The 14,811-nt window shown below is 39.8% G+C and overlaps 1 protein-coding gene across 1 annotated transcript in view; it reads right to left on the reverse strand.

The window, feature by feature from the left end:
• Nucleotides 1-464: 464 nt before the first annotated feature.
• Nucleotides 465-14,811, reverse strand: part of PGM2 (phosphoglucomutase 2) — a 34,396-nt gene continuing 20,049 nt past the window's right edge. Inside the window, exons 7-14 of the mRNA XM_080651243.1 lie at nucleotides 13,221-13,410; nucleotides 12,421-12,518; nucleotides 11,078-11,258; nucleotides 10,893-10,986; nucleotides 9,534-9,663; nucleotides 8,663-8,852; nucleotides 7,243-7,376; nucleotides 465-2,291 (exon numbers count right to left, since the gene is read on the reverse strand). Coding sequence (XP_080507369.1) covers nucleotides 2,189-2,291; nucleotides 7,243-7,376; nucleotides 8,663-8,852; nucleotides 9,534-9,663; nucleotides 10,893-10,986; nucleotides 11,078-11,258; nucleotides 12,421-12,518; nucleotides 13,221-13,410 — 1,120 coding nt within the window. The 3' untranslated portion in view covers nucleotides 465-2,188. The remainder of the gene's footprint in view (nucleotides 2,292-7,242; nucleotides 7,377-8,662; nucleotides 8,853-9,533; nucleotides 9,664-10,892; nucleotides 10,987-11,077; nucleotides 11,259-12,420; nucleotides 12,519-13,220; nucleotides 13,411-14,811) is intronic.

A 14,811-nucleotide genomic window follows, 5' to 3' on the forward strand; every position in this document is an offset into this window, starting at 1 on the left:
ACGATGAGAACCCAGTCTTATGCTGCAAGCTTTATGCACTACAAATTATTCTACCCTGCATCCCATAACAAACAGTCAAGAAACACTCAGTGAGCACCCACGGCACGCTATTTCTTGGAAATACAGGTGAGAAATAACAGAGTTGGGGGAATCTGCTCTAGGTTCAACTGATTGCCTGCTCATGTTGAGTGGCAGAGAAGTGAGGGCATGCGCTGAGGTTTACAGCTGGGTTCTGCTTTCCCACCACCACCGCCCCCAAATGCACACACATCCCAGCACCTCTACACTTTCCATAATGCTGTGCTCTGTGCCTAGGACTTTCTACTCCACCTTCAGCTGCTGCTCACCCTCCGAAGGTGAAGCAGCTCATTCATCTCTCTTCTGTGAGGCCGTCTGTACAGAATGACTCTCCCTCACACACTTCTGACCTCGGCGTGCTTTGCAAATAACTCTACTACAGGATTTGTGAGAATGACAGTTATTTATTAGCCCCTCGATTAGACTGTGAGCTCCATTACAGCAGAATTGGATCTCAATCGCTTCTTTATTTTCAGAAACAGACTCTGTGATGAGGTATAGTTTACATGTTCAGAAAACCATAGCGAGGACACAGATCTACCATTTCTTATTTTCCATTGTACAGTCTGAGACTTGAAAACATTATAACACAAAAATAAATATAGCTTCTACAATGAAGCAGCTGATAGATTATATTGAATATTGTGGATTTAAGAGTTCTGGTAGGGCACAAGCTATGTATCACTAAGATATAAGAATACTTTCTTTTACTTTAGAAAATTGATTGTCAACAGTATTGTATTTCTCATTGTTCTGAAACTGTTCATAACCATTTAGGTTAACAATAAGAATAATAATAGGCAATCACTTGCTTTAAAAATCACATAAAATACTTGAAGAAAAAACAGCATGGTCCTAGCTCAGGAGGACTCACTCAAGGGGAATCATTCTGTAAGGCCAGCAGCTATGAGGAGGGCAGAAGGCACAGACTAAAATAATGAACTTGGAAAAGAAAATCTATTATACAAAAAGTCTAGTTTTAGATTTTGATTATGTGCGAACAAGGCAAAAAAAAAACAAAAAACGGAGTCAGGTAAATAGTTATTTATCATCCTTGCCGCCTCGGGAATAAGAATGAAATTGTGCTAGAGTAAAAAGTTGTACAATAAAGTACTTTGCAAGTTTCAAATAACCAATTGTTTGATTCAAGATTTAAAGAGATAACATGGATGGTAATGCATTGAACAAAAATGGTTAAGCTGTTTTTTCCCTAGCACATGTACAATGTATAATGGTATATTATTAGAACTAACAGGATTTAGGTAAAAAACAAAACAAAACAAAAAAACTTATCTTTTTAAGGTATCTTTTGTTCCTTTCCACAGGTTTCTGTAAGTTGTATTTTCCCTAAACATAAACACAATATTTGATCTGCTCATTTATTTTACTTTATAAACAATTGATAGAAATACACAGGTGTGGGCAAAAGTAAGTATACAGTTGTGAAGATGCGAAACAGATTTTGTTCTTGTATTATTTACTAATTATTGTATTATTTTCCATTGGAACAGAACTGTAAACTTACTTTTGCCCACCCCGTGTATATACTAGAGTACCTCGGAGATATTTCGAGGTCGGTTCCAGACTCCGGTAATAAAGTATCTTAATAAAGCGAGTCATAATCTTTTGCCTTCAGTTTGTAAAAAACACAACACCTGGGAAGCTCACTGAAGTGACGTACAACAAGACGAGGTCTGCCTACGTATGTAAACTGTGGGCATCTTACACAGGACAGCCCAGAATTATCTAATTGTAAGGGCTTCTTGGTTATTTCAATTATTCATAAAAAGAATTATAGAGAAAACATATATTTGTTGTTTACTGTAATTAAAGCATATCCATTATATTTTTTAAATCCTCATTTTTTAAAATTCTGATAATGCCGAGTCTTAACCTTTTTAATAGGAATGTTGGTGTGCTAGGTTGACCTATCTTTTCTTTATTTACGTTAAAGATCCAACATAAGACAATGAGGAATGTAGGTCTATTAAAAAAATATAAATACTTGTAGTGACAGTTTAAATCACTTGGCCCTTACGAACGATGATTAGAAATCAAGGTCAGCTTAATGAATGTAGGTAAATGCAATTGTGCCCAAGGCTGGGATATTTCACTCTGCTTTTGCCTGCAGGTTATACTTTTGTGGCTGGAAAAAATGTTCTTCAATAGCAGTGACTAGTTCATTTAGTTCTTTCTTCAGCTGCTCAGGATCACTGCAAAATAAGGGGGGAAATTCTAGATCAGTGGATTTTCACAAAGCATATTTTATTTTTTAAATATATTTTTATTGACTTCAGAGCGGAAGGGAGAGGGAGAGATAGAAACATCAATGATGAGAGAGAATCACTGATCGGCTGCCTCCTGCACGCCCCCTACTGGGAATCAAGACCACAACCCAGGCATGTGCCCTTGACTGGAATCGAACCTGGGACCCTTTAGTCCACAGGCAACGCTCTATCCACTGAGCCAAACCGGCCAGGGCCCAAAGCATATTTAAATTCTCCCCACTGTGACCAAGTAACACTGACATGTAACCTTCAGAGGAGGGCTACTAATAAATCAGACAAAACAGAAGTCCAGGGAGCCTCTGTTAACAACAACAACAAATCCCATGAGACAATATCAATTATTTCCCCAAAGGCTTTCCCAAAGTCTCAGCCATAAACAAAAACCATCCCTTTCTAGTCCTCAAAGGAATTTTTTTATATATTTTATTGATTTTTTACAGAGAGGAAGGGAGAGGGATAGAGAGTTAGAAACATCCATGAGAGAGAAACATCGATCAGCTGCCTCCTGCACAACCCCTTCTGGGCATGTGCCTGCAACCAAAGTACATGCCCTTGACCGGAATCCAACTTGGGACCCTTGAGTCCACAGGCCGACGCTCTATCCACTGAGCCAAACCGGTTAGGGCTCAGAAGAATTTTTAAGAAACACAATGTTTGCCCTCACATCCCTAAAAGCTCTGCAATGTTTGTGCCTCACAGCGCAGAGAAAACGTTCACGACTCCAGTTGTCACTGAGTCCTGCTGAACCTTTACAAGCGACATCTGTTATGCCCTAGGTCTCCCAGGACAAGAACGTTCCTGATCCTGTTTCCCCACAAACTGCTGGAAGCTAAGCGGCAGATGTGGCTGTGGCTGTCAGGCCTTCCTAGACCAGACAGGGCCAGGGAGCCTCCTAGCGGGCCTGCTAGTCACGCACCAGGAACTCAGACCCCGGGGTTTATCTTCATTATTCTACCTCCAGAACAAAGGGCCACAACTGAAATATAAACTCTAATCTAGGGAGCAAGATCCCGCTAAGGAAATCCAGTTTTCAAGGAGGCAGAAAACACTTGTTCCTATGTAAACAATGGGAAGGCAGATGACAGATAAAACTTGGAATTAGACAAGTTTCCAGCGGCTCATATAAGTGTCAGGCCACTAGCACAGTGTGAGTTATTATGAGAACTTTAACCCAAAATGCTACTTAAAAAAGCTAAATCCTTCCATTCAAATGTCAGTACTTCATACTTGACCATCTTTAACATACTAATATACAAACTTTATTTTATTTTTTAAAATATATTTTATTGATTTTTACAGAGAGGAAGAGAGAGGGATGGAGAGTTAAAAACATCAATGAGAGAGAAACATCGATCAGCTGCTTCCTGCACACCCCCTACTGGGGATGTGCCCGCAACCAAGGTACGTGCCCTTGACTGGAATCGGACCTGGGACCCTTCAGTCCGCAGGCCGATGCTCTATCCACTGAGCCAAACCGGTCAGGGCTACAAACTTTATTTTAATGGAGATGGCAATCCTTGTAATTTAAGATCATTTTTACATTGTAAAAGCTAAGAGTACAACTAACACAATCCATCTTGTTACAGGCGTTAATTCTGACTCTATGGTTGCTAGGGTGTGCCCCGGGGAAGGCTTAGCCTCTGGAAGGCCCAGATTCCTCATTTGTAAAATTGGGATAAAGACTGTACCTTCCCAAGAGAGTTGTTGTGTGCATTGAGATAAATTATAGAAAGCAATTAGCATAGAACCTGGCCCCAAAACCTCAATAAATGTAAGCTGTCATTATAATTATTTTTACCCCCATTGGTAACACATAAAGTAATTATGCTTCCTAAGTACATATGAACCACACAGATCTGTTTTTTCCTTCCCCATAAGTGTGCTTTGAAGAAAAAAGCAATTCTCAGGAAGGCACATAACTAATTACTGTGTGTGTTTTTTCAACAATATACCTAAAACTCAACAGTGAATTTACTACATATGGACATACAGGCATATATCTGTAGTCTACAGAGAGATATGTATCTTTATAGCTCCTACTGGTCTTGTTTCTGTTAGAACCCTCCCTGGTATAAGTATTATCTAAACCTTAGATAGTAAGAGAAAGTCTTTGTTCTTAGGAATGCATATTAAAGTCTATGACTTACTTTCAAACGGCTCAGGGGAAAAATAAACAACCAAAAACATAATGTATACGGTGAGAGAGAGCAAATATTACAAAATGTTAGCATTTGCTCATTCTAGGTTGAGGTAGGCAACCTTTATGGCCTGTTTGTGTAAATTTTACTGAAACATAGCCACACCCATTCCTTCACGTCTATGGCTGTTTTCTAGCTACGACAGCAGACCTAGTAGCTGTGACGGAGACCATAGGACCTGCAAACCCTAACATATTTACTATCTAGCTCTTCACAGGAAAAGCTTGCCAAGTCCTGGTCTAAGCAAGGGCATGTAATATTCACTACATTATTATTTCAACATTTCTGTAGGTTTCAAATTTTCCAAAATAAAAACTGAAGACATCTACGCCAACAAAATATTTCTTAAAAAGCAGGACTTACACCATAAAAGGATTTCACACCCTAAGGAATTAGTAGGTCATGAAATTCTATGAATAAATGAAATTCATGATATGACTATATTAATAATATTTTAGGTTGTCGGAAAATAAGGAAACCTTAGCCACGGTTTTACTGCTGCTGTACAGTAGGCATGCTGGTACCTGGTGTGAGCCCTGACAGCGCAGCCATAGCTGACTTAGTGCTTAATGTCCCATTTAACACAAGCAAGCAACTTTCAGTGAATATAATAAAAGTACAATTTTTCTAAGTGTTTTCAGCAATTTATAAATCAGCGTTTGAATTTAAGTCCACTCAGTAAGCCATGTGAAAAATGTGAATACCTTAAACATTAAATAGTACTGTTATTTTAAAGCAAAGTTTTCTGGAATATTAGGCACATTTTTCACAGGATAATGAAAAGGAAAAGACAAATCTATTGGCCTAACGTCTATTCCCTCCCCCACCAAAAGAATAAGATACAGAAATATACAAACACTAAGTGAAAATGAGAATTACAAAGAAGCCAATGGAAAAATCATACTCGATGTAGTAGCAAACAGCTTGTTATTTCACACACGTGGAAACACGGATACTTGCACAATATTCCATAAAACACTGGTAATGCAACGTGCTCAGAAAATGAGCTGCTTTATGTTTAAGTTGCCTCATGGCTGAGTTTTTGCCCTTTAAGCACCAGAAGGTTTTAATGAGAATCTGTAGCAAATCTATTCCAGTCCCATGACTTCATAGATCCATTTGAGTACCTCGATGGTTAAGAACTATAATCACGACTCTGACAGCTGTTCGGCAGCTCTTACTTAGAAGATGCCGGGCCACTGGGAGCGGAATGCTATATCCCTTAACTCCCTGAGTTCTTGTTTCTATGTTTCTAGTTTTGTTTTGCTTCAGTATTTCTTGCTTTGCTATCGGCACTCACTTTGCCTGTCTAAGGGAAGTCTAACCCTAACGATTGTTTCCTCACCCACTCCTAATTTGCCATATTTTAATCTGCTATGGCTTGGCAATTTAAGATGCTCAGCAGTGTTCCTCTGCTCCTACTTCCATATGGTGCAAATTTGATTCACAAACTCAGAGAAGTCTTTCTATGAGCAAAGCTTTGGAATACGTGTTGCAATAACCACTAAGACTTCTGCCGTCTACTACAGCGGCCATTAGCCACACTTGGCTGTCAAGCACTTGAAATATGCCTCGTACAACCAAGTAACTGATTTTTAAATTTCATTTAAGACAGACTGATTGAAATTCAAATTTAAAAATTGACACCCGATTTGGCTGTTGGAAAACTTAAGTATGTTTGGAACAACAGGGGTATCAAATTCTACGTTTTCTACTGTAAATTTTATGAAATCTAAATACGGATATAGTATTTCCAAAAATAATTTGGCATTTGAATTGAGATACATGGCAAGTTGTAAAATACTAAATGTATTGTGAAGACTTTGTGTGACAAAAACGTGAAATATCTCAGTAACTTTTAGTATGGATTACATATTGTAATGACAATATTTAAATAGACTAGGTTAAATAAAATATATTATTAAAATTAATTTCACCTGTTTCTATTCACTAATGGAACATTTAAATTTGCATATGTGGCTCACATTTTATTTCTATTGGACGGAGATGATTTCACCTTAAAATTTTCCCCCCTGATTCTTAACTGTAATCTACTAGTTAACTGTGGGTTAAGTAGGTTTGCAGTATCACCTTGCACATGCTAATGACATACACCACAGTTGTTAAAGTTCAAAATGTTACAGTTGGAAAGTGACCAACTCTAACCCTTTCCCATACTCACGAAGACATGACCCTGAAGCTACCAGACCATCAGTCCTTTGGTGGCAAGGACTCTTTCTGACGTTGGCTCTTTATCCTGGGACCCAGCATAGCCTAATGCAAGCACACAGCTGCTCAAAATATGTGCTGAATGCATCTGCAATGATTTCACTTTATTGTATCAGATACATGCGGAAAAAGAGAAACATATATGCTTACCTCGTATAAAAAGTACTAGAAAAAGGAAATAATATTACTATTACTGAAATTAGGAATGGCATTTTTCTCATACAAAGAAAAGTGGGGCGAGAAAGAGATGTAATTAAGCATGAAAGGAACACTCTTGTCCCTGGATGCTCCAAGCAGCTGTTAATAACACAGTATTGCTGTAGGTTCTGGAACAAGCTTCCCAGTTAAATGACATACTGGAAAGATGAAATGTTTCACTCAGCATATGAACAGAACCAACTCGGAAGTTTAGGGACTAAAAACCACAGCGGCTGCCGTCCACATCTTACCTGTTTCCAGGCGGGGCACACAGTTCGGCATAGTATTTGATTTTGGGCTCTGTCCCGCTGGTCCGCATGGTGGCCACACATCCGTTCGCAAAGGTAAAGGTGATCATTTGGCTGCTTTTACTAGTAGGGAGAACCTAGGGACGAATTACACATATTCTAAATGTATATAATAACAGAAACTCTTCTGGCCTAAATAAGTTTCCTGTAGATACGCAAGAAAATAAATGCCAAACAAATATATTGGTTCAGAAAGAAGAACATTGTGGAGAAAATCTGAAAATATACTCCATATAAATGACACACTAGATAATAATAATAAGGAAATGTGTGAAACTTAAGTAAATTTTGTATACTAGACTTTTTACCTCTTCCGTTCTATTCATGAAAACGACAAAAGCTTTACTAAAATTGAAATATATAATTTCACAAGAAATTGATTTAAATAGATTAATGATGCATTACAAAATAATAAAATAAAAACAACACTAGATCTTACTTAACTTTGCAAAAATGTCTGTGGACAGACGTAAAAACATAAAGCTTCTGGTGGATGTATGCCTAATGGAAGCCTCACTAAAATGACAGGAGTATGAAAAACAAAACAAACACAAGGGCAAAGAGGAAGAAAGGAAATCGCAGTTGATGGGGTTGCCAGCCAATCCAGGAAGTCAGAAAACAGATGGAGGAGCAGACCTGCCCTGGAACACGGGGTGACAGCTGAGCACGGCAGGCGACAGACTGGAACCCAGGCAAGGTGTTCTGCAGAACACTGCCAAGCTCACCACCTGAGGCACCAGGTACTGCAAAGGGCAGGGGAAAGGCAAGGTGGTGTTTGAAAGTAGCTGTTAGACCCTCTCGGATCCTCACCCTCTGCCATATTAATACAAGCACAGAGTCTGATGTCACCCAAAGCTATGGGACAAATGTATTGTGAGGACAGGAAGGAAGGGGAATGGTGAATGCTGGAAGTGTAAGAACTAAATCCTTATCTCCGAGTCTAACACTGATGATAATTCAAAACATCACCATATAAGCACAGTATTTAGAAACCGGTTGGTAAAGACCAGGAGAAAAAACCGAGAGGGAACGTGGTTGCCAATGCATGACAATGAGATGGCAGTGGTTGGATTTGCCATGTTTCATTGTAACTCTTAATACTATTTATCTTTTAATAATATATTGTGTATTAGCCGGCTGGTGTGGCTCAGTGGCTGAGTGTCGACCTAAGAACCAGGAAGTCACAGTTCAATTCCCAGTCAGGGCACATGCCCAGGTTGTGGACTCTGTCACCAGTAGGGGGTGTGCAGGAGGCAGCCGATCAATGATTGTCTCTCATCCTTGATGTTTCTATCTCTCTCTCCCTCTCCCTTCCTCTTTGAAATCAATAACAAAGAGTTTGATGAAAGTGGTTGTGACTTACCGCTTTTTTGTCAGGCTGGCCATCATCATAGCCAGTGGTAAGGTCCCTAATGCCAGAAATCTCAAATCTGCCACAAGTTTTCGGATAATTATTCTTCCCATCATAGTTTCTAAGGTTTTCAAATAATTTCTTAATGGCGCCTTGATCATGGCAGATAAAATATGAAGCTTTGGTAATATGATAGCCATACCTATCAAAACAAATACAAATACGTGCAAAATGAGGAACAAATAATTCTGCATAGTGTATACAGAACGGGCACCAACCAGCACATTCTCAAATACTTAATGAGACAAATGATCATGACTAGCTTCAAAGCAATAAGTTAGTGTTAAAAAGGAGGTATAACAATCTACTCGAGGGATCACCAAGCTGCTACTTTGCCTTCAGCCTATATTTGTAAGTAAAATTTCACTGGAACGGCCGTACCTCGCCCACCACATTATGTATTGTGTCTGGCTGCTTTTGCACCAGAAAGGCACGAGTTGAGAAATTGCTATAAAGACTAAACAGATGTTTCATGAACACATTTAATCTTTTTTGGCATCAGACACTTAAAATCACATTCTGTGTAATGTTCTCATTTAGTAAAGACTAGTGCTATCACAAATGATAAGTATCAAAAGGAAAAGATAATCTTGTTTCATTTTCTTAAGAATTAGAATTCATAACTAAAGTCAGAGCATTGGAAAGAATATTAGTATCTCATACTAAAGAACATAATACACTTAAAATATATTGCCACATGTGGTGATGTATGTTAACGACTTATTGTGGCAACCATGTCCCAATATATACATATATTGAGTCATTACATTGTACACATGAATCTAATCAAATTATATTACTTCAATAATCAATAGAAACTTACTGGACATAGATGGCCTTTAGCTGCTGAGACAGAGACAAATTTTTGGTTGCAAGAAAGCTAGCCAACTCTGCGCTTATGACGGCGGCACTGACTCCATCTTTGTCCAGAACAAAAGGGCAGCACATATATCCTGCAGAAACACGTGTCAGACACGCACACTTAGGAGTGGGTTCCTTTATAACATTGTGGTGCATGTATCTACACGCACCCTGCCTATCACATAAGAGGCTGTACAGTATAAGTAGATGGATGCTTCTCCTTTGCCAGTATTATAGTTAAGAATCTAGCCCAGTGCTCAGCACATAGTAGGCCTTCAAGAAGTATTTGTTGAATAACCTGTAAGGAGAGTCTTCCTCCTAAACAAATGGTGCTTGTTTCCTAGGTCCAGCTCCTACAGAACTGTTTCTAATTGTTCTAGTCAAGGCTTATGCTGTCTTCTCTGAATCCCCATAGTTCTTGTGAGTTATATTATTCACCGTGGTTCCTGGCCTATTGTCTTCTGTGTGGTTATTTAACTAGATCCTTGGCAACTGCTGTAGGCAGAGGTCAGTGCTCATTTCTTTCAGAATGACTGTGTAACTGACATGCAATAAATATTTGATAAACCAATGCAAAAATATTATTAAATGAAAAGCTGTAGAAAGACAAGACCGCCAATTGTGACCAAAAAAAGAGCAACACTGAGCAATTACACTTCGTTTGATTAATTGGTTCAATTTTATGGTGCTGCAGGCAATATACAGATGAATCAGAAGAATACATATTATAGGATAAGTATGATGTGTCAGAGCTTTTTCTGAATGAATAGCTAAAGTATCCCCAGCACAAACATCTCAATTTCAGGTGTCTGTGGCTAACTCTCCTTTCTGCTCATTCCTATTGACAGTTTCAGACAAGTGTTTTTCTGTCATCTTGGCTGGGCTGGGGGTCATCCTTTCAGGTGACAATGACTTTGATGAAGGCACCACGACTCAGCCTTCTTCCCTGTGGACAGAACACTTAGATCTGGGTATCCACTCCACAGTTGAGGAAACATCATACTCCCCCCAAAATGTGGATTCTTAAGCTGCCAGCAGCCATGTACATAGTATCGCTGTTTTCAGTCGTCTGGGGAAAGGATTCACTTTCTTACATTAATGACTTGGTTATTTGCCAGATATCCTTTTTAGCTGAATGAAATCTGAGATGCCCATTTAGGGGTAGGACAGTTCAATGCTCTTTGAATGCCACAGAAGCAAAGCAAACTGTGTGCTCCTGTTTCACACTAATTTACTGAACCCAAATCCAAATCCACATCTTTTCCCACGTATTTGCATTCTATGTATCAACAAATTCTACGAGTATCACATGGCTTCTTACCGATAGCTTCTTCAAATGCAAATAAGACATTTTTCCCCTGGTCTATTAGCTGCTTGGCTCTGTTTCCCATCCATTTAAAGCCAGTTAATGTTTCCTAAAGGGATAATCCAAAACAGAAGGATGTGTCTTAGACCTTCAACAGAGCAAACGAAAGGCGAAAGACCATGTCCCCCCAAACACCTTACCTCAAAGTGAAAACCCTCCTTTAAGGCAATGGCCCTCAAGATTTTGGAGGAGACGGTGCTGGACAGCATGTACGTGTCCTTGAGGGCACTGGGATCTTGGTTCTTTTCTTTCCAACAAGTAAAGAGCCACCAGCCCAAGAGGGCCCCCAGCTCATTGCCGGAAAACACTCTCCATTCACCACTGAAAGAAAAAACAACCCGTGCACTGCTGAGGTCTCCAGAGACACTGGGAGTCACTGTGACGGGACAAGGAAGCTAAACAAGGTTCAAGGTCGTTTCTGGAAGACGCCCTGTTATTGTTGTTTAAATAACTGGCCAGAAACGTGACGGCCGCTTCCCAAACATGTGAGCATCTATCCCGTCTCAGCCAGTGTGCCTAGACCAACATCCAATCTTTGAAGAGCGTGTAAAAGTATGTCGGTGATGACACACCACTCCTTTTTTCTTCGTTTTCAGCAAAGGCTTTGTTTTTCAACACAACAGAAATACGCTGACAAGATCCCCCAACTATAATAGTGTGTACGCCTTAACTTTCGGTCTGTATTATGGACTCTGAGAGGGCAACAGCTTAGCATTCCTTAAGACTGAGCTCCGTGCTAAAACGGTGAGGACGCCAAAAACATGCGTGGCATGTATCTTCCTCTCTGTGGTCTAAGTGGCTAGAAGTACATTGCACGTTTCAGCACGTATCACCTTAGCTTAATTCCCTAAAAACGGATACAGAATTGACTCTGTTTTATCATAATCTAAAACCCTAACCCTGTAGCAGCACCCCACTACCCACCCCCTAGTGTCACATATGCCACGTGATACCTGAAACTGCTTGATCCCTGCCTGCCTTTCAACGCCTCCCACCCCCCAACCTAACACCCCTCTGTGCAAACTCTACAGTCTGACTTGCCTTATACTGTCAGCAGTCCCCAGGCATTCCTCTCTAGTCTGATCAACTTGAGTTCAACATTTCCTTGAAGGTCAGCTCCTTACCAAACCCGCTGGCGAATAAAGGACTGTAAAGCCAGCACCAAGCAGAGCACTTTGTCCTCATTAGGCACTGAGTCATTAATTATAATGAGATCAATGATAAAAAGATAACAGAGAAATTTCAATTCCAGGTTCACACTGGGCGGGTTCACTCTGCATTGTGCTTGCAGAGTAATCATGTGGCCCCCGTGTCAGCACCCTGCTCTATGTTGGAAGACTCGCCAGAAATCCAGTGAGATGGTCATTTGCAAAGTAAATGGGAAATATTGCCAAACAGGTCCAGTCTCGCCAGAAGCATTTCCCTGCCCAAGTTGTCACCCTTTATCGTTTCTATTATGTAGGCAATCACAATGAATTTGTACCTGTCTTGCTTTTCTGCCACAGCAAGTCTATCAGCATCTGGGTCATTTGCTAAAATGACTTTGGCCTTGATTTTGTCAGCCAAAGCAAAAGATAGAGTCTGAAAAAGAGCAGAAAGAAAGAATATTTCCAAGAATCAAGTATATTGCAGTCTTTAAAAACGTTACGTTATTTAAGAACCAAAGGAGAATTTTCCCCAAACTCAGGCTGAATTTTATTTCTGGAGCTGGTCTCGGCTGGTCACGCCTTACTTCCTGAGCCAGGTCAGATAATGGGAGAACCAGAGCACGCCCCAAGCCTGCCATGGAATTCACCCACAGCTGATCGTGAATGTACAGTTGGGAGGGGTATCTCCAGGCTTCCCACGTGATCAACCTCACAAACAAACCAAAATAAACTGGCTCTCCCAGTCTCATTGTTACCCTACCCTTTAAAAGGCTGAAGGAACCATAATTCAAAGAGTACTTCCTCATATCAGAAAAATGACAATTAAGGAATAAAATTCATGGGATAAACTTCCGTTCTATTACTATTTCCTTTTGGCATTAAGGAAGCACAGTAATTTAAACTTAATTAATTAAATTAAATTTAAAACATTTAGATTTCAGCCCTCATATCCTGATGCTAACATATCTAATTTGAAAGTTCCTTTACGAAATGGATGATTAATAAATATAAATATTTCCAATGATGAAATTATTTTTGTTCCATACAATGAAAGCACATAAAAAACCGTATTGTACTTGGTAGTCATAGTTTTGAACAGAAGAAGTAAATTTTATAAATAAAAATATGAGGTTACCAAGACACCTTTACCCTCTTCGGGGTTTGGGTATTTCACTGTTGGGAACTCAGGATCGGGATCCTTCTGTTCGGGAACAGCCTCGGGAGGAACAAAGTCAAAAGCCCGGAAAGCCGACTGCACGAAGCTGTGGCCCACGCCGTGGACGGAAGTGTGTACAAACTTCAGCTTGGTCTCCCTGTCCACACTCCTGGAACCAGACACGTCACGGGAAATGATCAAATACACAAACGTGACGTTCAAAACGGGAAGGTTTGCAAAGTATCAAGGAACCAGATCCACAAGACATCGGTGTGATACAAATGTACAAGACAACTAGGGTCTTTCTAATTGCATTAAAAACACTTACTCCTCTCAAATATAATACCCCTCTTCCAACAGGTTCAAGTTTTAAATTTTACTCTGCAGTTATTTTCAGCAAATCTGGTTACTGTCGGAGTTTATAATGCAGCATTCACACTGAGAGCGGAATAGCAGAAAGAGCCCTGGGCTCAGGTTCCAACCTATGGCAATTATATGATCTATATATATATAAAAGCCTAAGTGACCATTAGGACCGGATGACCAGCCGGTAGCTATGACGCGCACTGACCACCAGGGGGTAGATGCTCAACGCAGGAGATGCCCCTGGTGGTCAGTGCACTCCCACAGCCAACCTCCCGCAGCCAGCCAACCTCCCGTGGTCCCTCCCCCCGGCCAGTCTGCCCTGATTGGCCCTGATCGCCAGCCAGGCCGAGGGACCCCACCCGTGCACAAATTCGTGCACTGGGCCTCTAGTATATAATAAATACTCAATTAGTATTAGCAATTGTTTGAGAAAAGTATATTTCCAATTGGTCAAAGAAGGATAGATTCTTCAATTTAATATGTTGGTATAACCACAAATCTTTTAGGAAAAAAACAACCTAATTTGCTTTCCTACTTCAGATCTCAAACAAAATTAAAAATCACCAATGACTCAAAAGACTTATATATTACAAAATATAAATATACAAGTCCAAAAAATAGGGGGAGATTTTATTTTATAATTGTGGCATAAAGTCTTCTTGAGTATGACACAAAACTTGGAGGTCATAAATTAAAAACTGATGAACATCAAATTTTTATAAAAGTTCAGCAAAAAGATTCAATGAAAAAGGACAAAGGCAACATTGGAAAGGAAAATATTTGAAACTAATGAAGTCCAGTTTTCTACATAAGCCAAGAGGTTTCACAAATACAAAAGATGAACAAATACACAGAAAAAATAGGTTGAATAAATATGAAAAACAGCTTATTTAGAATGCAAATAAAGTGAGATATTACTTTCATCTAGCAAACTGGGAAACCTGAGAAACTTGGTAATACTAGTACTCAGTGAGGTAAGAATGTGTGGCTCATATCCCGTTGGTGGGAGCGTCAACTAACATTTTCGGAGAGCAATTTGTAAACCATTATCAACTTTGTAAATGCACATATGATTCTGACACCAGAAATGTACCTAAGGATACACATGGAAATGTGTATACTTAGATACACATACAGACACGGACACACGGACTCCAGTAACTGCTCAAAAGCTCCTTGGAGTAGCCCAAACTGGAAACCCTTA

This window comes from Plecotus auritus, assembly GCF_963455305.1.
Source record: "Plecotus auritus genome assembly, chromosome: 1".
Lineage (NCBI taxonomy): Eukaryota > Metazoa > Chordata > Mammalia > Chiroptera > Vespertilionidae > Plecotus > Plecotus auritus.